This window comes from Camelina sativa, chromosome 11, assembly GCF_000633955.1.
Source record: "Camelina sativa cultivar DH55 chromosome 11, Cs, whole genome shotgun sequence".
NCBI classification, from domain to species: Eukaryota; Viridiplantae; Streptophyta; class Magnoliopsida; order Brassicales; family Brassicaceae; genus Camelina; species Camelina sativa.
The window spans coordinates 44,280,263-44,306,530 of NC_025695.1; the positions used below are offsets into that span (position 1 = coordinate 44,280,263).

Genomic DNA, 26,268 nt, shown 5'->3' on the forward strand with positions numbered 1-26,268 from the left:
TTTTTTTTTTGTCAAGTCATCTTCTTTTATAGCCTCCTTAATTACATTAATAATTCCAGCTAATAATTGTTTTGTTCAGTTAAACTTGTTGCACCAAAAAACAAAAATTAGTTAGTCAAACTAATTAATAATTTTATCATCTACAGGAAAAGTATACAATTTCTATTTGTGTATTTATTTATTTAACGTGAACTATGAATTTCATGGTCACTTGGTTTCTCTGATACTTTACTTTCCAACCAATGTAGATTAAGTAACTTTCTAAATCTGTATTACTATATACATTACATGGAGTGGCTAATGGCTATAGCTAATAGAAATGAATGATTTTCTAAAACCTAATTGCAGTTCAAATTATTGCGGAATGGAGACGTTAGGAAACGTAGCCAAAAGGTCCGAAAGCATTATGATATGATATATATAGCATTGATTCAGAGCCAAACATTTCATATCACTAATCTGTCGCTATTTTCGATTGTTTAAGGATGCGTTTAACTCTTCGTGGATAGAAATACAAGCTTTCGATATATAATGGGACAAGACGCTAAAAGAAAGTGACGTGTGGAGCTTCGGATAAGAACACACAGTAAAATGATGAATTGAGATTGCATTATGCATAGTATCCTCCTCTCCTTTGAAGACATTCACATGAATTTTGTTGTTTATAGATTCATGGCCACTAACAAGTAAAGTTTATAACGATTGAAGCTTGTACAGTGACTTGCACCATACGATACAGTTTGTTTTTCTTAAGTGAGTGTTGCTTTAGGTTGGTCCATTGCAAATTTCTTCGACTATCTCGATTAAATTTCTTAGTTGAGACTGGGTCATGATGGACCTACCAATATCGATACAGGAAATTTTAAATTGGCATATATAATCACAGATTATTTTTGTCTACCTTCTTTAACTACTTTCGTTTTAACTACCAAAACTTTTTTTTCGGTTTTTTTTTTTGACAGCATACCAAAAAATTGTAATTGTCTTAAAGTGATGATTACCAATCAAAACCTAAACATGCTTCAACATGCATGTAATAGACCATTTTAAGAGGTATTGGCAAACATTATACTTTTCATTGTCCTATAATTTTATATCATCTTAAGAACGTAGATACTGTAGACTAGTTTTCCCCCTAGATATATGCATGCATCTTATACTTTTATTTGGTAGAATGTTCAATACAATTTTCGCAGCACAACTGTAGTGTAATTCAGATCACTCTATCACCATGTATATATATATTCTATCCACATATTCTGAAAATATTAAAACTATATAGCTAAAATGAACAAAGTGTTAATTTAAAATTTGTTATTCATTTCTACTATATATTTAATTTACTATTTCAAGTCATCCTAACATATTACTATAGGAGATACATTGACAAACACAAACCATGTGTATGAATTGAATATGAGGTAACAAATATTGGATTTGATATTAAACTAAGATTTTCTAATTAGAAGTGGACAAAGAAAAACATGTTCGAAACCATTCCCGTCTAAGTTCTTTCAATGGATATATATACATACTACTAGTAATCATAAATATACAAATCACAGACCAAATATTTTTACAATTTACAAAGTACAAAGACTATATGCTTTGACTGATCATTATACGTATATTATATCGAATTAATGTTTACTCTCTTTTTTTCCCCTAAATCTTAGTTTCGAATCTGTATAGAACTAATCAAGAAAATTAACATGAACATAACAAATCATGTGAAACAAATCTTGTTGTGTTGTGTCTGTAATAAAGAGACAAAATGCTCAGCGCAAACCTAGCCGACTGTTTAGATTATCATCCCACAATCATGGTCTAATCTTGTTCTAATCATTCCCTTTTATTATTTTTAAAATTTTAAAAGTATATTACGAATTTATTAGTTTTATATTTGATCAGATCTCATCTAATCCTCTGATACACCTTTTTTTTCTTCTATATATATGTAAGTGGACATAATGGGAGCGTAATGTCGACGATTTTTCCTATTGGTTGACGTCGTACGCCGAATTTACAGAAGCCAATCAATTTGATGAATTTGTTTTTTTTTTTTTTAATAATCAGCCAAACTTATACTACTTATTAATAATTATTTTCCCATCGCTTTATATATATAATTCAGTCCCATTCAGGCATTCACTTCCCATGTGCCATCCTGAGTTGCTACTTTGTTAGAATTATTTAGTTAAAACACAAATTTATTTAACAAACAGTATACTACATCGTTCCAACCTATTGTATCGCAACCTGCTATAAATGTAAGAGCTTTATAATTTTTTAGATAACGAGGCATTTGTCTATTTTGACAGTGTTTAGTTTACGTGGGAATTTAAGTTAACAACAACATTTGATGGCAACTAAGAAATACAACTATTTTTTTGTTAACCAAGAAATAATTATTTTTCAAGACTATCACGAAAATTTTTTTTTATCAAAGATGTGGCTCGTCTACCTGAATATTCTTAGCAAAACTTAATTTACAAAAAGGTGTCAAAGTTAATGTAGAAAATATGAAGGTACATATGCATGGTATTTATATGGACGTTTTTTGTTTTTTGATAAATATGTATGTGTGGACATTGTTGTCCAAACAAAAGTGTCGTAATGGACGCATCTATCCTATTATTTATACGTCTACAGTCTACTACGTACGTACGTTTGTCCAGTTAGGGCATATTTGAGTAACGGTGACTATTTCTAAAAAAAAAAAAAAAAAGTAATTTTTTTTACAAATTTCCTTTTTTATTTATTTTCTTAATATTTGTATCACAAAACAATTGACATCTGTCTCATTTGTTTTGAGAACCGTTTCTCAAGTTTCTCTTCCAAATATCGATTTTCTTTCTTTTCTCTTCTTTTTTTTTTTATTATTTTTTAATAAGAGTATTTGAAAGAGAATCTTCTAGTAAAATGGTCTTACTTCCTTAGCAATATGATAACATAGAGATATTAGATATATATATTTGTAAAAAATGTATACATAATTAATAAAAGTATAAAATTATGTATTTGCAGACTAATCGTCACATGAAGTGTTAATGTCGTCCCATCGAAGGACAAATAGATTTGAGGTGGACAGCAACATAGTCCAACCTTCTTTTTAAAATTTCTTTTGGTCGCCTCATCTTCCACGTCTCCTCATAATCAAATCATATAATTGCATTCAGGTTTTATAACAGCGAAAATATATAGAATATATATATAAATTACATATGTATAATGTACGGACATGTCGCCCGTCGCCGTGTATTTCAAGACTTTTTTTTTGTTTTATTTTTCGATTCACTTCATCGAAAAAGGTATCATTTGCATTTACAATAAGATGAATGAGAGCAAAGAGCTAATTTTAAAACAGATAGGATCTACTAGATAATCGAAACTTGTGTGAACCAAGTTATTTTATAAAAAAAAAAAAAAAAGAGTGGGAACAATGTGTGACTAGAACTAATTGAACATGATCAAGTACTGTGAAAGCTGAGATGCGATAGCACCTCTTCGAATAAGAATCCCTAGCTAGTCTTTTGTGTCCCACAAGTTTTTATCTTGATTCTGACTTAAACTAATTCTTAACTGAGCCGGGTTTAAGGTATATATGAAGCTTGGATTTCTTTCATTTCACAAACAATTAACAGGCCACATATATATATATATATATATGTATATATTTATTTCATATTTCAAGTTTTAATTCATAATATGATTTTTCATTAGTTGATTGGTACAAACAAACTAAGTACATGGACTATTTTGTACCACAATAAATAGGAGTTTGTGAAAAGACACTATAACAGCAAACTGTTGCGACATTCGGAAGAATGGTTTTTAAATACCAACGAAACCTACTTTAAAATAGTAAAAACTTCAAACAAAAAAAAGGGGTAAATTCCACCCAATTTTTTTTTTTAAAATATTCGTAAAATGATTAAAAATTTGGATTTCCAATAATATTTTAAACCGTATGAATGTTTTCTGATAAAGTCTTCAGCTGAATTTAATTAGCTTTGAATTTAACAGTAAAATACAAAACCGACCAAAAATAAATTGAGAAAAAAGTGAGTAAAATGAAGCTGAATTTTGTACGTAAAGTATATATAAGACGGTTTCGTTTCAGTTAATCTTCAGATTTATTAGAAATAGATCAATAATTTGAAAAAAAAAACTCTAAATCCTATTTTGATTCGATTTGTTTGTTTTCTCGAAGACATATATAAATTCAGTTTAACCAAACTAAAATTTAATTTAATTACTTTTTATATCTCTTTTTGTTTGGTTTATAACTCATTTTGTCTCTCTTATACGGAATATATTATCAAAACTCTCCGAGTTTATCATTTTGTATGAGTCGCATGCATTTGATACTTAAAACTTATATAACATTAAACGTAATGCGTAGTAGATGTTTAAAAACAAATAATTGATAAATAAATTTTCACTTGGCTGGTTAGCAAAGTACCATAGAGGTTAAAATCGATCGGACACAAAATAAATTATTAATTAAAGAAGGAAAAATAATTACCACATATTTGAAATATACGCCAACACATGACCACACATACAAACAATATAAATGTCTTGTTAACTACGTGAACTATTGTCATCACACAAGGATATCTATAAACAAACATAAGTTATGTGTACAACACCATAAACATTAAATTTTGGCCGGAATTCGGTGTTGACTGGCGTTGACCAGAAAAAAATATTCAATTTTTTTTTCTTTTTTCCTAAAAATAACTTTTTTTTGTTTTTATATATTTTTATAAATAAAGAAAAAAGATTAAATGATTTGTATAATTTACAAAAACAAAATATAACAACAAAAAAATATAAGAAAATTATGTACCAGAAAAAAATCAAAATTTTTATGACAAACAAAATTTGTGGTATATCTAGTAACTAATTTTGTTAATACAGAAAATATACCAAAAATAATATAATAAAACTATACCACCAAAATTTTATGTGTAGTAGATTTTTTATAAAACTATAACAAATATATACCTTTCCGTTTTAAAAATCATTTTTTGTTTTGTATTTTTCAAAGATGGGGGTTTTACATATTTTTTTCTTTTTTACTTATTTATAAAATTATGTCATTTGAAATATATCCAAGGCATTGCCAACTATTTCTTTTTTTTAATAGATCAACTTTTGATTTTACAAAATCAACTTTTGTTTTTTAACTATCTTCTTGATATATGTCTTTCATGTAAATAAATAGAATTTTCATTATTTTCTTCCTTTGTTTTTCTTATTAAAAACAAAGAAATAGTTGGTAATGTCTTGGATATATTTCAAATGACATAATCTTATGAATAAGCAAAAAGAAAAAAAAATATTTAAAACCCCCACCTTTAAAAATACAAAATAAAAAAATGATTTTGAAAAGAAAAAGGTATATATTTGTTATAGTTTTATGAAACAATCTACTACACATAAAATTTTGGTGGTATAGTTTTATTATATATTTTTTTCTGTATTAACAATATTAGTTACTAGATATATCACAAATTTTGTTTGTCATATAATTTTTAATTTTTTTGGTATATAATTTTCTTGTATTTTTTTGTTGTATAACTTTTTGTTCTTATTTTGTTTTTGTAACGAAATTATACAAATTATTTAATCTTTTTTTATTTATTTATCAAAACTACATAAAAACAAAAAACTATTCTTAAGAAAAAAGAAAAAAAAGTATTTTTTTTGAATATTTTTTTCTGGTCAACGCTGGTCAATACCGGTCAACGCCGGATTCCAACCAAAATTTGATGTTTATGGTGTTGTACACATAACCTATGCTTGTTTATGGATGTCCTTATGTGATAACAATAATTCACGTATTTAACAAGATATTTATATTATTTGTACGTGTGGTCATGTGTTGGCATATACTTCAAAGTAGGTGGCAATCATTTTTCCATTAAAGAAAGCAAAACAAGCTTGAGAGATTAGTACAAAAACGTAACCTCTCTCAATCTTAAAACGACAAAAGTCTTAATGAAACATATGTACATATGACATCAATGTGTCCTCAGTGATCGAAAGTAATTAAAATTAAATGAATTTATATATGAATCAATTCAAACTGAAATGACTTCTACGATTATAAACTCACGAAAGGCAAAACGTGATATATCCAAAGTGGGTTCACTGTGGCGAGTCCACATCTTATCTGGTACGAACTCCTCGTGAACCCTTGGATGGAGAGGTGGATCTTACGGTGGGCGATGATTTCAATTAATTGGGGGTTAACATCATCTTACATGTTTAAGCTGAGTCAAAAAGCTCTATCTCGTTAAGTGTTCATTGCCATTACTGGAAACTTGATAGGAGAGCTTTGATCTTAAGTCTTTCATTTTTCATAAATTATTAATTTTAACCTAACAGCTGTTTTGATTGAAACTCGTATACAATTTCTGTGTTAAGACAATTATGCCCTCTCTACTCTTGATTGAATTTTGGGATAAATTTTATGATTTTGTTTATCATATATAACTTTGCAAGTACTAATGCTCATAGTTTAGATAAAAATTAAATCCTAATAGTGTATATATTTATGAGCTACAGTACTATTTGAAAACTTCAGACATATAGTGAGAGTTTTTCAACCATGTATATCATTAATATAATGATATTATAAAAAAACATATGATACTTGATGCATTAATCATAATTTTTTCTAATTATTATTATGCATTATGCAAGTTTAAATTCGGATGATAACACAACAATTGACACTAGCCACAAACCACAAAGTTATATATCCTAGTTTTATTTAAAACTTATAAAGTACAATATAATAATGATGTCGAAAAAGGTACAATATAATTAGTTTGTTTGAATTTTACTTTACTATAATCAACTGACTTTAATTTAGATAAAACTATTTTATTACATGTATAATTGATAAGTCGTAACATGACATAATCTTAAACGATTGCTCACAAAAAGTCATAGATAAACGCCTCTTTTTTTCTTTTTTTTTTATGTGATGGTCTTAATTATCTCATAGTATTTTTTTGGCATGAATTTAAATTCTAAGACATTTATATGTCTTGGTTATGCTTAGAAAATTTTGTAATGAGAAGAAAATTCAAAAAAGAATAGCACATCTCGAAAAGTCTATACAATCAAAGTAACTTAAGCGAAGTCTAAGGTATAACTTGGTTCCAATTAGAAAAAGGCATATATTAACTACAACGCTCAAATTAAAATTGATATATCTTATGTTGCCGGTCTTAACAACTACCACATGGGACATCATTCTTAAGGTGTTGAATACTCTAAAACGATACCATTAGATATAATAAAATAGAGTATCGAGCAATATATAAATCTCGGAGGAAAATAATATTAGATGGACCGACAAAGGGTTCAAACTGTGCCATTAATGGAGGCGACAACACTTGGATTCCCACTGATTCTTTCAGCTTCCATGTCTCATCTCTCTATTCTCTCTCTCTTTCTCCATACTTTACAGTCGAAGTTGCACCCAGCATGAGTTTTGAGCAAACCTACGCACCTTTACACCTTAAATATAATGCCCCTCAAGCCCAAACCCTTACAAACATCTCTCATCTCTCTAACTTCTATTCTCTCTCTTCTCTCTCTAAATCTCTCTCTCGCTCTCTAAACAAAAAGGTATGGACTTTCAGCCAAATACATCTCTACATCTAAGTCTACCAAGTTATAAGAACCACCAACTAAACCTAGAACTTGTTCTCGAGCCTTCTTCTATGTCTTCTTCTTCTTCTTCTTCCACGAACTCATCATCATGTTTGGAGCAGCCTAGGGTATTCTCTTGTAACTATTGTCAGAGAAAGTTTTATAGCTCTCAAGCTCTTGGTGGTCATCAAAACGCTCATAAGCTTGAGAGAACCTTAGCCAAGAAGAGTCGAGAACTCTTTAGATCCTCAACCACTGTTGATTCCGATCAGCCTTACCCATTCTCCGGCCGGTTTGAGCTCTATGGCCGTGGCTACGAAGGATTTGTTGAAAGCGGCAGCTCGAGGGACTTCTCCGCCCGCCGTGTGCCGGAGAATGGTCTTGATCAGGATCAGGAGATGAGTCACCTTGACTTGTCGTTAAGGCTCTAAAGTAAAAATAATATTTTGTTAGTCATATTGTTATATCAATTGTCAAACTTTATGTTAATTGTTTTTCGATAAGTCTAATACATATTAGTAATTTCCTCTTATCTTAAAGTTCACGGTGTAACTATCGTCCTAAATTCAAATCAAAATCTGATTTTGGAGGATCATATCGTACCTACATATTTTTGGAATTGATTAAAATAAGTACAAATAATGAAGGATATGTATTTCTCTATATAACTGGTTATTTTAATTATACATAGTATAAGCACATATATTACTGCATTATAAAATATATGAATGTCGCTTGTATACAATACATTATTGATCAATATATCAATGTGCCCCGACAAGGAGACATGTGCTGCGAGACTCTACTTAGTTAAGTAATACTATAACATTTATCCACATATGACATCAATAAATACATTTACCACTAACATTTGTATATTCCTCTTGAGCTCATTACGTTATTTTGGTCATAAAGATTTTATTTTCTTCAAATACTAGCTACTAGTATATATATCCTAATGGATACCAGATGAGGTTTTCATTATATTTTGATCTTCTCTCTATATAAATTTACTAGATGAGTATTTTTACCATTTTCGGATTTTTTATCATGTTGATAGATCTTTGTTTTTGTTCTTCATGCTGAAAATGGTTAAAAAATTTATTAAAAAAAAAAATACTAAAGGGTTCGTCCAAACAAACGGTTCGTCGATATACATATAGACCAAGTTCATGTATCTTAAAACAAAATGATTCCCTAAATTTCATTAACTTTCGGTATTCCAAGATTTTTTGAACAGCCTTTGTTTATATCTTTGCTTATTCTGTATTCATAACTTTGTTACAATTGTCTTCATTATTTATCTGGGGATCGATTCAGAACACCTCACCATGAATTATTATTATTATTATTTATGTTTTTTTTTTTCTCACCATGAATTATTGTACCCGTTCCAAAAGTAAATTAATTAGGGAGATGACTTATTCACGAAAAAAGGTTGTTGACGTATATCGTTATTTGTTGAATTGTAAAAGTTTTCAGCCTCCTAATGAGGTAATCTAAATTTGTAAAGTCATTACTTGTACTTGGTACTTTATTATTGCTCATGCATTTGCTTCTCATTTTTTAAGCATATGACAGCCGGCAACACCATGCATAGTTTACAGTGCCATATTGAAATTGAAAAAAATTGTTTTTATCCGGAAGAGGTAAGAAACTACTTCAGAAGAACATTGCAAGGTAATAAACTAATAATTATTTGCCTTAGTATCTAACTATATATATATATATATATATGGATACCTAATTTATTTTTTGATTTCGTAAACCAGTATTTAATGTGAGTAAATAACTAAATCAATTTATAGAAAAATGAAATAGCGAAGGTAATTAGTGGCGTGGCGTGTATGAGATGCGATCGAGGATGAACGAAAATTGAAAATATGACTTTTAAGATCCAATAATTCAATGTACGAATTGAGCAAGTCACGATGATCACTTCCTCGAGATAATGTCTCCCTTATTCATAACCCCTAAAAGTAATTTAAATTTGAACACAAGAAAAAGTTCACAAAGAAAACAAAAAAGCTAATGGTATATACTGTTTTCTATGTTTTCAATTAATCCAAGTTTAAACTTTTTTTTAATGCATATTAAAAAATAATAACTGAAATAGATTATATATACTTTATCTTTTATAATTACAATTTTCTATATTTTAAAAACTTAAATCAATAATATTTTTAAGTCCGAAATAGGTTTAGTCGTTTAGACCAGTTTATCGTTAAAATACTAATCATCTCTTCCACGTCGAAATCGGTACATGGAATCTTGATAACTTTTGTGGACATATATGATTGAAGAGATGTGTTAGAGATGAGTGTTATCGTCAAAACACAAATGCAATCTTCTAAACTTTATTTAGTTACCAATCTTGTCCATCATTTATATACAATAGACCAACAAGTTTTCCAACGGAACCTCTTTGTTATTATCTTATTTTAAACGATCTCTGTTTTATTTTTCTTGTTCTATAAATACCGACTAAGAGTTTTAGACGTAATGATCTAACAGGTGGGTCCAAACGGTGTCGTATCAATCAAAGTCTTTTTTTTTTTTTTTTAATATGTCATCATGTGTTTTCAACTTGTATTGTAAAGGCAATTGAGCTTATAACATTAGTTCGACAAATATTACAACAATGATTCTGTTCTGTTATAAGATCAATCAGACGTCAGAAGCTCTAGATTTTATGTAAGTGAGTTTAAAAATGATTATGAAGTTGAATTATCTTTCTTTGTTTTGTTTGACATCATGAAGTTAAATTATCAGTGACATGAAAAGTTAATTATTTGGAGTTGATTCATCAGTAACATTATCAAGTATCTTTGAATTAACGTTGAATTATCAATTAGTAAGTTTGTTTGTTTCTTTTTTTCTTCCATTATATATTCAAAAATAAAGTGCATGTTTTCTTGATTAATAATGTAGCTTCTTAAAAATTATTACACAAATTGTGGCCTAATGCACTTGCCTTTTTTCTAAAGATAGTCACCGCTCCTGGACTCACCTAGTTTATTTTTAGAAAGCATGCACTTTATTTTTGACTCTATATATACGTATATGAAACAAAGATGATCTAAACCTTAGATGTTCAGATATTTTATTTGTCAAAAACATACATAACAAACGTAAAATATTAGTATTTTCGAACGTGAAGAATTAATTATATATGTAAAAATAGTAATAAATAGTTAAATACATAAACAATCAAATGTTTGGTAGTTACAACTATTGAACAATAGACATGTATCGTTATGGTATATTGCCAATATTGGTATTATACGCTCAAAAGTATTGATTGACATATTTGTTACAGAATTAATCGATACAAAAAATATTTAATTTGAGTTTCGAAAAGAAGAGCATATATGTACATGGACCATGGTAAGTGATTACTATAAAAATGTTGAAATTTTGTTATTTTTTTTTATTTTTATATATCAAAATATTCTTTCTTTTTTTTTTGTTTTCTTTTTTTTTTCCATTTTGGTTCAGAAACGGAAACTATAACCGGCACAATTGTAAGGCATGTCCTTTAATTGGCAATATACCGTAAGTATACTGTATACATGTGCATGTGCGTCAGTTGACGTTAATTGTATATTGTAATTTGGATACAGATATGAGTGTGCTTTTAAAAGCCCATCGTATTACAGAAACAAAAAAGGCTCACGTTATTTCGCTTAGAGAGCTCTGTTATTTGCTCTGTTTTCAGAGCAGAATGCTCTGTGTGTTTTTTTTCCTTCTCTTTGTTAGGTAAAAAAACTCTGTTTCTTTGCACTATTAACAGGTTGGTCTTGCTAGATTCGAATCAAATTTTATTATAAATTTAAGATATACAGTAATAGAAATTAACAAAGAAAGTCAAATTGTGACAATGACAAGACAAATTATTCAATCACCCACAGAGGGAAATAAATCTTAGAAACTCAAAAGAAACAACAGAATCAAACCAACAAATCAAGAGATTTAAAAAATGAATGAAAGAAAGAAATAAACCGAATCAAGTGCTTGAATTTTCTCGGTTACATGATCAGTCAAGGTTGCACTCCGTAGGCAGACCTTGAGGGAACCTCTTGAAATCAGTACAATAGTTATAGATCATATAATCATCTTGCACCCACTTCATCTGTCCGAGCTGGTTTGTATTAAGGGTAGTCCACATCCACGAGTTGCTATTCGCATTACATGTCACCCAGCTCAACAACGAGGTACGGCTACAGCAGTCCACATCGTTGAAGCTTCTGTAGTGAGCGCTGAATGGAGCGTTGGTCCAATCGGTCTTGACTCGTCCGCCTTGTGTGGCCCAGTCATCAGCTTCCCATAGACTCGAGTATATCTTCATCGGCTGGCTCTTAGGGTAGGCTACGCCATTAGCCTCGTTGTTCTTGAACACTCGGATTGGGATTCCGTCCACTAGAAAGCTTTTGAGTCCCAAGAAAACAAAAAATAAATTCAAGAACAGTGATACGAGCAACTCAAAACGGTTATAAACATGGAAATAATCAAGAAAACTAAGATATATTGATTAGTCTTAATATATAATTCTAAAAACATCTGTTAACAACGCATCATCATCGAGACAGTTCTGAACGTCCATATAACGCCTAATAAGATTTAGAACATTGAGTTGAAGTGGTTGATATTGCTTACATGATGTTGAGAGGGTTCCAGAGGACGGTGTAAGTGTGGAAATCCGCAGTGGGATCGAACCAGAGATAGAACTGCATTTCACGGTTACCTTTGCCTCCTGTGAACACATTTGTATGAAGAACGTAAGGTTGTCCAGTAACATTACCCAAGAACTCGAAATCAATCTCATCCCATGTATCGCCTTTTGAAGAAAGCTGTGAAAAAACATTCTAAAATATTAGTTTAAAAATCAAACAAACAATGCCACAAACTTTAAACGAAACGAAGACAGATGAGGTTCCACATACGTAGTAAGCAGTGACGGTTCCGGCTGAGTTTCCTGCGACAAGTTTCATCTTCATGTCGATGTTTCCGAACAAGTACTCCTTCTTTGATTGAAAACCTGAACCTGATACCTTGTCGAGAGTGCAAGTCAAGAGCTGTCCACTCTCGAATATATTGGCACGACCATTTCCCCAAGTGATATCGAAATTGTCGTAGAAACTTCCGGTGGTTACACCGATCAAGACGAGAAGAGACGACAACAACAACAAAGACTGTTTGGTCGCAAAAGCCACCATTTTTAGTGTTTGTTTATTTTTGCTCGGTTGTGGTTGCTTGATTGTTTTCTGATGGTTTTGTCGGCGAAGCGTGTTTTGTTTATATAGAGAGATAAATTTCTAAGGTGAATGCATTAGAGAGGGTTCGTGGAGTCCCATTATAGACGTGGTAGTCTTACACAAGCGATGTTAATTATTATTTATAAATGAATTATGCCAGCTTATTTATATATCTCAATAATTTAAATTATAAATGTAGCTAATGCTTTTCTTTTTTTTTTCTTTAAATCCTTTAAGCAATTTTTTTTTTTTTTTTGGTCATGCATTTGGCTCACATTCATAAGTTCGTTTCATGTGATAAGTTTTTTTTTATAACAAAAATTGGTTTTGAAGTTAAGTTAATTGCATAGTATACTCAAAACAAAACAAAACGATACAAAAAATATAACTGTGATTAATCCATCATAAGACACATGTCATTATACTTGTCTACGTGTATGTAATGTTACACAATCTTTGTAATGTTAACACTTGTCATTATCAAAACTAATGGGTGTATGATTCACGTGTTTTGTAATATACTATAAATAAGGAGTTGTGTAAGAAGAGAATATAATATAAGTTTTCTTTGATCAAAAAGACTCCCAAAATCTCTCTCACTATAGTGGGTGCTTCTCCCTTTCTTTCACTTTATTATTTCTTGTTCACTTTACAAAATATTACAAAACACATATAAGTGTATTCTAGTTATAATTCACAACACGTTATCAGCACAAACGACTCTCGATCTGTTATAAGTTTGAGCATAAGCGATTTGCGATCCGTCATAAGTTTGAGGTAAAATTTAAGTTATGTTAAATTTTATTAGTTTATATGCACATTACTATATGTATTACTTATAGAGTAAAAAACTATATATATACTTCTTGATCATTATGGTAAGGCTCTGCCTCCTTGATCATTTAGATCTACATTCTTGATCATTATTGTAGGCTCTGCCTCCTTGATCATATGTTCAGATCTATATATTTTAAATCATATGGAAGGCTATGCCTCCTAAAATGATTGTTTTAATTTATGAATATATTATATAGCTTATAATTTTTTTATAGTTTATATTTATTGTTAAAACAAGATTTTACAAAAAAGTGTTTCATAAAAATTTATTTTTAACAAATTGTTTTATTATTTTTATAGTAATCATGTCAAACTTGGCAAAGCTTGAATTCGCCGCCCTTGATGTCTCTGGGAAAAATTATATGACATGAGCATTAGATGTAAAATTCTATCTGAAAGAGAATGGGCTTCTCAAAACCTTCGATCCGTCAAAAACGGGGTTACAAGAGGAAAAAGCAAGAGCCATGATGTTCTTGCGTCACCATCTCCACGATGGTTTAAAAAATGAATACATCACAAGAGAAAATCCTGCAGATCTCTGGATCGCGCTCAAGGATAGGTTTGATCACCAAAAGTATGTGATCTTACCAAAAGCCAAACATGAATGGCTAAACCTGCGGTTTCAGGATTACAAAAGTGTAAGTGAGTACAATTCCGCTTTGTTCGGAATCACTTCAAGGATGGCTCTCTGCGGAGAAGAAGTTTCCGATTATGATATGATCGAGAAAACATTCCAAACTTTCCATCCTTCAAATGTACTCCTGCAACAACAATATCGAGAAAGAGGGTATACTCGATATTCTGAATTAATGCAAGTTTTGCATGTTGCTGAACAAAATAATGAGCTCGTGATGATAAATCATCAAACCCGTCCAACTGGATCAGCTCCACTTTCAGAAGTGAATATTGCTACATCCAGCTATAATAATTGGCAAGGACGAGGAAGTGGACGCGGACGCGGTCGAGGCCGAGGCCATGGTCGTGGAGAAGGTCGTGGACGAGAAAAAGGAAGAGGTTTCTCTCCTAATGACTTCAACGCAAGAAAAACCAACATGCATCTTCAAATCAATAATGTTGGTCGCGTTATAAAGAAACAAGGTGAAAGTACTTGTTACAGATGCGGCATGAAAGGACATTGGTATGAGACATGTCGTATTCCAAAACATTTGACCGATCTGTACCAAGCATCCCAAAAGGCAAAAGAAAGGGATGTTGAGACCAACCTCATCTATGATAAAGCTGGACCTTCTTTCTATGGCCTAAACGATGAACCCCATCTTGATATAGCAGATTTTCTCGTTGATAATGAAAACGGAAAATCATGCGAATAAGGCCGATATGCCATGATATGCCTTGTCATAGTTTGATATGTATTATATGTTTATAAAATGTTTTTTTTTTTGGATAATAGTTTTATTGTAATATATAATAAGTTTTTTTTTGTAAGATTTTTTGTTATTTCATTAATGTTTATTTTATAAATATTTTATCTCAGAAAATGTCAAATTTTGAGATTGAGGATGGAGATATGTGTCTAGCAGACAATGCTACAACGCACTCAATACTTAAAGAGAAAAAATATTTCTCCTCTCTCAAAATAAAAGACTCCGCTTGAAGCGTGAGCACTATATGTGGTAATGCAAAGATTATTATAGGCTCTGGAAAGGCCAACTTTTCAATGCCAAGGGGAACAAAATTTGAAATTGATGCATTATATTGCCTTAAGTCTCATAGAAACTTGATTAGTTTCAGAGATATCCGAAGAAATGGATATCATATAGAGACTCTGAATAAGAATGGCATTGAATATCTTTGCATAACATCTGAGGAGAAACATATATTGGAAGAATTACCAATGTTATCCTCTGGATTGTATTGCACAAAAATAAATAATTTCGCATCTTATGTTACAGTAAACTCTAAGTTTACTAGTACATTTAAGATATGGCATGAAAGACTTGGACATCCTGGTTCAGTTATGATGCGAAAAATTGTGCAAAATTCCAATGGTCATCCATTGAAGAACCACAAGATTTTTAGATCTGATGAGTTTTCATGTGATGCATGTTCTCAAGGAAAACTCATAATTCGGCCATCGCCAGCCAAAATTGGGAATGAATCACCATTTTTCTTAGAGAGAATATATAGTGACATATGTGGACCTATCCACCCTTCATGCGGGCCGTTTCGTTATTTTATGGTAATGATTGACGCATCTAGTAGATGGTCAAATGTGTGTTTATTGACAACACGAAACACAACTTTTGCAAAATTCATTGCCCAAATAATCAGGTTGAAAGCTCAATTCCTTGATTATGCCATAAAGAAGTCAGACTTGATAACGCTGGTGAATTCACTTCACAAGCTTTCAATGACTATTGTATGTCAATAGGAATCGATGTTGAGCATCCAGTTCCTCATGTTCATACACAAAATGGCATGGCTCAATCTTTAACTAAACGGCTACAACTCATTGCTAGACCGTTAATATTGAGAACAAAGCTCCCAATTTCTATATGGGGTCATGCTATATTGCATGCTGCGGCATTGGTCCAAATACGACCAAGCGCATATAATAACTATTCCCTTTTACAATTAGCATCTGGCCAAGAGCCAAACATATCCTATCTCCGTATATTTGGATGTGTGGTTTATGTTCCTATAGCCCCACCGCAAAGAACAAAAATGGGGCCACAAAGGAGATTGGGCATATATGTCGGTTATGCATCACCGAGTATAATTCGATATCTTGAACCGCAAACTGGTGATATGTTTACGGCACGTTTTGCCGATTGTCATTTTAATGAAGATGAATTTCCAGCGTTAGGGGGAGGAATTAAACAAGTACCAAAAGATATTACATGGTATATACCATCTTTGATATATCTTGATCCCCCTACAAATCAATGTGAACTGGAAGTTCAGAAAATTGTACATTTTACAAAGTTTGACAAATCAGTTACCAGATGCGTTCATATATAAAAAAAGGGTGAAAAAGTCATATATCCCCGCTGCAAATGCACCATCAAGAGTTGAAATTTCTAGAGAGGAACTTGATGGAAGCAAAGCTAATGAACCTAAGGTTCAATTGAAAAGGGGGAGGCCAATGGGCTCTAAAGATAAAAATCCCCGAAAGAAAAAGAAAATGGGAGATGAAAAGGTTCAAAAAGAACCAAATAAAGAGAAAAGTCCTCATGATGATATAGAAAAATATGAGGTTTCTATTAACTATGCCCAAAATGGAATGTTATGGTATAGAGATGAAATCGATGATGATAATGGAATATTCTCTTTTTCTGTATCTAAAGAGATCAATCATCAAAAAGACGATCCAGATCCAAGGTCCGTATCAGAATGACAACATAGGCCTGATTGGGAGAAATGGAAAAATGCTATGCAACTTGAATTGCTCTCCCTCAATAAAAGAAATGTCTTTGGACTTCTTGTCACTGCATCTAAAGATGTAAAACTTGTTGGTTGCAAGTGGGTATTTGTGCGAAAAAGAAATGAGAAAGATGAAATCACACGATATATAACGCGACTTGTTGCACAAGGTTTTTCTCAAAAACCTGGAGTTGATTATGAAGAAACATATTCTCCAGTCATGGATGCAATTACATTCAGGTACTTAATGATTCATGGATGTAGTGACAACATATTTATATGGATCATTGAATAATGATATATACATGAAAATCCCAGAAGGATTTAAGATTCCTGAGGCATTAGACTCTAAGTCTAATGAAATTTGTGCAATCAAATTACATCGATCACTTTACGGATTAAAACAATTCGGGCGCATATGGTATAATCGCTTAAGCGAATACATATTGAAGAAAGGGTATGTTAATAATGAAATATGTCCATGCGTCTTTATAAAAAAATCTCCATCGGGATTTGTGATCATTGATGTATATGTTGATGATTTGAATATAATTGGAACTCAAAAGGAGATTGATGATGCAAGAACTCATATGAAAGAAGAGTTCGAAATGAAAGATCTTGGAAAGACAAAATTTTGTCTTGGGCTCCAAATAGAACATTTCCAAGATGGAATATTTGTGCATCAATCAAATTATACGAAAAAGATTTTAAAGCGCTTTAATATGGACAAAGCGACTCCTTTGAGTACTCCAATGGTCAATAGATCTCTGAATGTCGATAGTGATCCATTCAGACTTTGTGAAAATAACGAGAAAATACTTGGTCCCAAAGTACCTTATATGAGTGCTATCGGTAGACTCATGTATCTTGCAAATTGCACTAGACCAGATATTGCATTCGCTACGAATATACTTGCAAGATACAACTCATCCCCTACCCGCATGCATTGGAATGGGATAAAACATATTCTCTGTTATCTTCAAGGTACGATTGACTTGGGATATTCAATCCTAGAAACTCTTTGGTTGGTTTTGCAGATGCAGGATATTTATCAGATCCACATAAATCCCGATCCCAAACTGGATATGTTTTCACAATTGGAGAAACTGCAATCTCATGGCGTTCACAGAAACAGACTTTGGTCGCCACTTCCTCAAATCATGCAGAAATAATTGCTCTTCATGAAGCATCGAGGGAATGTGTATGGCTCAGATCAATGACTAACCATATACAAGAATCGAGTGGAATAGTCATCAGCAAAGAGCCAACAACATTATTTGAAGACAATGCTGCTTGTGTCGCCCAAATCAAAGGAGGTTACATCAAAAGCGACAGAATAAAGCATATACCTCCAAGATTTTTCTCCTACACTCAAGAACTCAAGCAAAAGAAGGAAGTTGATATTCAACATATCCGCTCAAGTGACAATGCAGCAGATCTATTCACAAAGGCGCTTCCGACTACCACATTCAGAAAGCATATTTACAGTATTGGAATGCGTCTAGGAGATTTATAAAGAAAGATTATACATATCTTTTCGAGGGGGAGATTACGTTACTATACTTTTTTTTCCTTGTCATGGTTTTTATCCCAATGGGTTTTTCGGTGACAAGGTTGTTAATGAGGTAGTACGTAACTTGTCAATGGTGATGGATAATCAAGGGGGAGTATTATTAAATATAATTGTGATTAATCCATAACAAGACAAATGTCATTACACTTGTCCATGTAGTGTTACACAATTTTTGTAATGTTAACACGTGTCATTACCAAAACTAATGGGTATATGACTCATGTGTTTTGTAATATACTATAAATAAAGAGTTGTGTAAAAAGAGAATATGATATAAGTTTTCTTTGATCAAAAAAACTCTCAACATCTCTCTCATTCTCGTGGATGCTTCTCTCTTTCTCTCACTTTATTATTTTTTGTTTACTTTACAAAATATTATAAAATACATATAAGTGTATTCTAGTTATAATTCACGACATAAAAATATTTGTTTTTGGTAAAATGGACCGACATGTTTTTGAAAACTATGAGCAAACATGTCAGCCATACATGTAAGAATTATCACGCGGATAATAATTAAGGCAACTACGTGAAGTAATATTCTTCGAAACTCTTCTATCAAAAAAAAAACAAAACAAAACAGAATATTCATTTCATCAGGTAGACTGGTCACTGGTGGATAAATCTCAGTCAATTATAGTCAAAACACTCAAAAGTCAAAGTTAATTTATGGACTAAAATCAAACATTAATGGCCTATGGTTTTGCTTCCTTTTACGCTATAACCAGAATTAGGTCAGAGTTAGCATTCATATATTTCTTCAGCTTGAAATTAAGGTCTAAACATATCTCAGACTCAGAGATACCTTCCTTGTTCTTCTGATCTTCGCCCATTCCCATGCATCCATTCACATTTATCTCTACTGATTCTGTCTCTGTGTGTTCGTTATTTTGAATTCATCCATACACATCTTAATGGTATCTGTCACCTTCTTCAAGGCTTTCCTTCGGAGAGATTTCGTCAGCTGTTACATTGGTCTCAGTGTTCGGATCCATAGATGACGCAGAGATCGGGTCTGATGAATGAGTTAAGATTTGCAAGTTAGTTTGGGCACGTCTGTCTCATATTATTTGAACTGTTTTACAATTTTTTTTAACAACATTGGGTCTCTAAAACTTAACATGGTACACTAAAATTTATTTTTTAAGACGTTTTCTGATTCGTAGAAAACTAAAAAGTATTAGAAGAAAAAAAAAAAAAAAAAAAAAANTGTATCCGGTTTGATTAGACACCCGGTTGAATCCAAACACAACTGGCCAATTACATCTTAACCTTTTTCTGCGCAACCAATAAATAAATCATATACTTGACTCTAGCAACTCTGTTCTTTACTCTGTTTTCGGAACAAAGAGCTCTGTTTTTCTTTGTTTTGTTCCGTGATATGACCAAAAATCTCTGTTTCTTTCCTCTGTTCTAATGTTCGTTTAAATTGGTTCGAGTCAAATTTTATTACAACTATTTAGATATGAAGAAAGCGAAAGCAAATTATAAAGATTAAAAAACAAATAATCATTACCCCAACATGGGATTTAAATCTTACAAAATTAAAAGAATAACTTAATCAAATCAAGAACTACGAGGTAAAACGGTAAATATGAGCTTAAATATTCTTGGTAACATGATCAGTCAAGGTTGCACTCCGTAGGGAGACCTTGAGGGAACCTCTTGTAATCAGTACAATAGTTATAGATCATATAATCATCTTGCACCCACTTCAACTGTCCGTACTGATTTGAGTTAAGAGTAGTCCACATCCACGAGTTGCTATTCGCATTACATGTTACCCAACTCAACAACGAGGTCCGGCTACAACAGTCCACATCGTTGAAGCTTCTGTAGTGAGCGCTGAATGGAGCGTTGGTCCAATCGGTCTTGACTAGTCCTCCTTGTGTGGCCCAATCATCAGCTTCCCAAAGACTCGAGTATATCTTCATCGGCTGGCTCTTAGGGTAGGCTACGCCATTAGCCTCATTGTTCTTGAACACTCGAATTGGGATACCATCCACTAGAAAGCTTTTGAAATTCCAAAGAAAAAACAAAACATAAATTCAAGAACAGTGATATTGATGGAACCAACTAATCAAGAAACTAAGATATGTTAATATAAGAATTAGAGCATTGAGTTGAAGCGGTTTATATTGCTTACATGATGTTGAGAGGGTTCCAAAGGACAGTGTAGGTGTGGAAATCTGCAGTGGGATCGAACCAGAGATAGAACTGCATTTCACGGTTACCTTTGCCTCCGGTGAACACATTTGTATGAAGAACGTAAGGTTGTCCGGTAACATTACCCAAGAACTCGAAATCGATCTCATCCCATGTCTCGCCTTTAGACGAAAGCTGTGAAAACATTCTTACAATGATCAATGCCACAAAATTCTTAAAGTAATGGAGATAGATGAAGTTTTTACATACGTAGTAAGCAGTGACGGTTCCGGCTGAGTTTCCGGTGACGAGTTTCATCTTCATATCGATCTTACCGAACAAATACTCCTTCTTTGATTGAAAACCTGAACCTGAGATCTTGTCGAGGGTGCAAGTCAAGAGCTGTCCGCTCTCAAATATATTGGCACGACCATTTCCCCACGTGACATCGAAATTGTCGTAGAAACTTCCGGCTGATAGGCCGATCAAGAGCAAAATAGACAACAACAACAACAACAACGACTGTTTGGTAGCAAAACCCGCCATTTTTTTTTTTTTTAAATGGGGTTGTATATTTTGCTCTGTTGTTGTTGTTCAAAAGTAATTGGTTTCGGATGGTTTGAATATGATCGGAGATTGATGTGTTTATATATAGAGAGATTTTTGAGAATAAGTGCATTAGAGAGGTTCGTGGAGTCCCATTACCTACGTGGTGGTGGTAGTCTTACACTAACCATATTTATTATTGAGAATTTTGTGTACATGAATTATGCCAGCTAACGTACGTAGTCGCCCAACGTACATATAAATAAACGCGTAGCTTTTTATTTATATATATATATATATATATATATATATATATATATATATATATATATATATATATATATATATATATATATATATATATATATATATATATATATATATATATATATATATATATATATATATATATATATATATATATATATATATATATATATATATATATATATATATATATATATATATATATATATATATATATATATATATATATATATATATATATATCATTTAGACAAAATTTACAAGCTCTCATTTTATATAATGAATTTTTAGGTTCTTGACCAATTGGTTAGCAAACAAGTAAGATGACCCAAAAAAAAGTAATAAGAAGTCGGAATGTGTTTTGATTTTAGTGAAATTGACCGACAGGTTTCTGAATATAGGACGAACATGTCAACCACATACATTATGTAGGAACTGTCACCTATATTCTTTGCATAATAATAAAACAAAAAACAGAATATTCATTTTGAGGTAAGATAAATCTCAGTCAGTAATATGCCAAAAGAAAAGCAAATCTCAGTCAATCATAGTCAAAACACTCATGGTGCCTACAAATGTTACACTATAAAACCGACACATAATCAATGGCTATGCAAATAAATATGCTCTTGGGTCTGTTGAACACAATACGCCCATTTAACCATAATCTAACAAAAACAAACAAAGCCATAATCTAACATTTAACCAACATAACTCACGCCCATTTTATTATGAGTATATCACACAGAAACAGGGGAAATTGCTTAATACATAACCTAAATACACATAACATTACTTGCATATATACTTTGGACGAACCTATATACCACTAGCTTCGGAGCAAACATTATTCCTTGAAGCCTAGTGTCTACACTCCTTTGGAGCTCCTTGAGGAAACCTTTTGGTGTCTGTACAATAGTTATAAACCATGTACTTCCTCTGTACCACTTTCATCTTATCTTCGGCTGTTAGATCAAGCCTTTGAGAGAACCATCTCGTTGAACCGGCAGGACAAGATGATTTTCCGCCTGAAGAAACGCATGCGTCCGCTCTAAAGTTTCTGTATGAAGCGGTGAATGGTGCTTTGGACCAGTCGGTCTTAACAAGACCTCCTCTTGTGGCCCACTGGTCCGCGTTCCATAGACTCGAGTATAACCTCATCGGCTGCAGTTTTGGATATGGAACACCTATATGTTGTAGATTCTTGAATTTTCTTACCGGAATATCATCAACCATGAAACTGCATCAAAACATTTAAATGATAAATTAGGTATTAGTAAAGTTCAAATTTGACGTCCAATGTGAAACTATTTATGTTTTGCAGAGCAGCCACATGTATTATCAAAGGACGTGTTTTGGACCTATAAAAATCATGTCTGCCGAAAGCTTGGAACTTATAGTTTGAAAAAACATTGAAAACAATTTAAATTTCTGTTACATATACTTACACTATATGATGAGGGTTCCACAAAACAGAGTAAGTGTGGAAATCAGCAGTTGGATCGAACCATAGATGGAATTGTTGTTCTCTATCACCTTTTCCTTGAGTATACACATTCGTATGCATGGTGTACGGATCACCAGTTAGATTACCAAGAAACTCGAAATCGATTTCGTCCCACGTATCACCTTTTGACTTCAACTGCATGAAAAAAAGAACACAATCAAAAACTGTTATAATATCCATAACTAAAAAAAAGACTCTGTTATATGAACTTTGACATGGTATGTTGGGAACTAACATACTCAAAAATATTTTCTTAAACTCTGTTGGCAAATTTTCTTCAGGATTTAGAAGGCCTCAATTCATGAAAATATTCAATAATTTATCATTTTAAGAAATAAATTTTAAATTGGAGCTTTCCCACACGTGCTATAAATGGCCTATGTACATATGTTATGATGTTAAGTAACACTAACGTAGTATGCGGTGACAGTTCCGGCGGAGTTTCCTGGGACGAGTTTGAGCTGCATATCGATTTTCCCGAACAAATACTCTTTCTTGGTTTGAAAACCAGAGCCAGAGGCTCTGTCAAGGGAGAGAGTGAGAAGCCCTCCGTTGTTAAGGACCTTGCCACGACCATCACCCCAAGTGATGTCAAACTCTGTGTCGAAAGTTCCGGCGAAAACCGGAGAGAAGAGTGTCGTTGTCGTGACGGTGAGTGTGTTGTTTGGAGTTTAGTTCGCCGTTTGTGACTCTTGTGTAGTTTAAGCTGTGAACAGCTGGTTCTTGTTGTGAAGTATAATACAAGCATGTGCTTAATTTTGCTTCATGCTACGTGTGTGCTTGTTCTTTGTTTTGGTTTAAGTCTGCCTGATCCGGTTCGATTGATGCCCAGTTTGGTTTAGGGATTCTGATTCTGCAAAATTCTCGGTCTTGAAGCTAATTTGGTTTGAGAATTTCCTAATCCAACTGTAATCAAATCAAGTATGGTAGTTCCACCAAATTCTATCTAAACTAAGTTGGTTTGTATTGTACATACAAACTGATAGACCTAAACTTAAATCTTGAGTATACTACAACTGGTTCGGTTACATTAAAACTAAAGCCGGTTAGTTTTGTTTTTATACGGGATTGAAGTAATAACACCAATCAAATTACATGCAAACTCCAGTTTGATTTCGATTAAAAAGTTATTGCTCAATTATAATATTGTCCATTATAAAACCAAATAAAAACGTTATTGCTCAATTATAAAATGTCCATTATAAAACAAAATAAAAACGTTATTGCTCCATTTTGGTTTGGAGTAAATCAGAAGCGGCCATTTTTGGACTGACTCGGAGAATATAACGGAGCGAACTACGAGAGACCTAAAAAATAGAAAAGGCACAGTGTAATAAAGAGAATATTTTATAACTTTAACGAAACTATATGATACACACTAGAAACGAATCAAATATAATTCACGTGATCTACAATAAAATGAATAAATTTTTATAGCAACATCAAAAAGAAAAAGTAAAATTTTGTTCCTCTCTACGCAGCTAAACACTCTTTAGGAAGACCTTGTGGGAACCTCTTAGAATCGGTACAGTAATTATAGATCATGTAGTTTCTCTGCACCCATCTCATCCTTTGTTGAGCCGTTGAGTCAAGCTGCTGTGACAACCACGAGCCACTGGTACCTGTGGTCCCCTGTTTCGAGCCATTAGGACAAGAAGACTTGCCGTTTGACCAAACACAAGCTTCTTGTTTAAAGCCACGGTATGTAGCAGTGAAAGGAGCTTTAGACCAATCGGTTTTGACCAAACCACCTCTCGTGGCCCAATCATCAGCGTTCCAGAGACTAGAGTACATTCTCATTGGTTTGTTCTTGGGGAACAGAGTGCCTAGAGACTCCATGTTCTTGAATTCTCTAATCGGAGTTCCATCGACGGTGAAGATGATTCGTTGCGGGTTCCACAGGATAGAGTAAGTGTGGAAATCAGCTGTTGGATCAAACCAGAGTTTGAACTGTTGTTCTTTGTCTCCTTTGCCTTGTGTGTAGACATTTGTGTGAAGTGTGTAAGGATCTCCACTTGAATTCCCCAAAAACTCGAAGTCAATCTCGTCCCATGTTGTTCCAGGTGATTTCAACTGCACAAAGACAAAAAAACTCATATCAGAAACTAAGAACTCTAGTAATGTAAAACAGAACCAAAACTATAGATTGTGTTTTTTGTTGAACTTACGTAGAGTGTTGTGACTGTTCCTGCGGAGTTTCCAGGGACGAGCTTCATTTGCATGTCGATTTTACCAAACAAGTACTCGTTCTTGGATTGGAATCCAGATCCAGAGGATTTGTCGAGAGTTAAAGTGAGAAGCTCTCCATTGTTCTTGATCTGTCCACGACCATCACCCCAAGTAATCTCAACGTCTCTTTGGAAATTAGCCGAAGCAGAGGAGATGATGATAAGTGAAAGAAACAGAGGAAGTAAGTAACTGATGATCGCCATTTTTTTTTTGTTTTGTAGACTTCTCTTGTATTGTGTGTTTTGGTTTTGTGGTTTTTGAGGGTTTATGGGAGAATGTATATATAGTAGTCGTAAGTAGGGAAGATTTTTGTGAGAGGCGGTTCGTAATAGAGGAAGGTTCGTATTGTGAAAGACAAAAGCCGCGTCTTTGAGGCAACAGCTGGTGATTGGGCCATCTTGTAGTAAAAGCTGTGTTTAATTGGCTTTGCTTTGGAGTTCACGCGGTTTTTGTTTAGTAAATGTTTCTTTTTTTAGTAAATAATTAATTATTACTTTTTATTTTTATGTTTCAAATTTAATTGGATTTGGGAGTTCTTTTCTCAGAAAAAGTTGGATTTGAGAGTTGGATACTTTACCACCGGCTTGGACCGACCTTCAAAGAGTTGGAGTTTTGCTCTAATAGAACCAAGAGATTCTGTTATAAACCAAAAAGAAAAGACCAGAAAAGTGTTAATCTTAAAAGGTTAATCAGAATATGACAAATTTAATGATTTTTAAATAGTTCATATGTTACAATTTATTCAGTTGTTACTCCCTTTTTGTAACGGTTTCGTTATTACTCTCGAGTAGTAACTCAAATGAAATTGAACCTTAATTAAATTTGAATTTTCTTTTTCTTTGTGTGGG

The 26,268-nt window shown here is 32.5% G+C and overlaps 5 protein-coding genes across 5 annotated transcripts; 1 reads left to right on the forward strand and 4 right to left on the reverse strand.

Annotated features, from left to right (window-relative positions):
- Positions 7,371 to 8,209, forward strand: LOC104726307 (zinc finger protein 2). The gene has a single exon (XM_010445136.1). It carries the CDS (start codon positions 7,656 to 7,658, stop codon positions 8,106 to 8,108), a length of 453 nt encoding a protein of 150 aa, XP_010443438.1. The 5' UTR covers positions 7,371 to 7,655; the 3' UTR covers positions 8,109 to 8,209.
- Positions 11,492 to 12,965, reverse strand: LOC104726308 (putative xyloglucan endotransglucosylase/hydrolase protein 13). Its single transcript, XM_010445137.1, has 3 exons — positions 12,621 to 12,965; positions 12,334 to 12,527; positions 11,492 to 12,104 (listed from the first exon to the last, which is right to left on the reverse strand). Exons 1-3 carry the CDS (start codon positions 12,891 to 12,893, stop codon positions 11,714 to 11,716), a joined length of 858 nt encoding a protein of 285 aa, XP_010443439.1. The 5' UTR covers positions 12,894 to 12,965; the 3' UTR covers positions 11,492 to 11,713.
- On the reverse strand, positions 20,151 to 21,566 carry LOC104726309 (putative xyloglucan endotransglucosylase/hydrolase protein 13). The gene is made up of 3 exons (XM_010445138.2): positions 21,142 to 21,566; positions 20,873 to 21,066; positions 20,151 to 20,739 (listed from the first exon to the last, which is right to left on the reverse strand). The coding sequence occupies exons 1-3, from the start codon at positions 21,415 to 21,417 to the stop codon at positions 20,349 to 20,351; spliced, it is 861 nt and encodes a 286-aa protein (XP_010443440.1). The 5' UTR covers positions 21,418 to 21,566; the 3' UTR covers positions 20,151 to 20,348.
- LOC104728959 (probable xyloglucan endotransglucosylase/hydrolase protein 25) lies at positions 22,387 to 23,862 on the reverse strand (the record flags this gene model as incomplete). Its single annotated transcript, XM_010447865.2, has 3 exons — positions 22,387 to 22,924; positions 23,133 to 23,326; positions 23,605 to 23,862. Coding segments are annotated over 3 exons (831 nt in total), but the record flags the coding sequence as incomplete, so codon positions are not given.
- On the reverse strand, positions 24,521 to 25,691 carry LOC104726310 (xyloglucan endotransglucosylase/hydrolase protein 22). The gene is made up of 2 exons (XM_010445140.1): positions 25,360 to 25,691; positions 24,521 to 25,264 (listed from the first exon to the last, which is right to left on the reverse strand). The coding sequence occupies exons 1-2, from the start codon at positions 25,621 to 25,623 to the stop codon at positions 24,665 to 24,667; spliced, it is 864 nt and encodes a 287-aa protein (XP_010443442.1). The 5' UTR covers positions 25,624 to 25,691; the 3' UTR covers positions 24,521 to 24,664.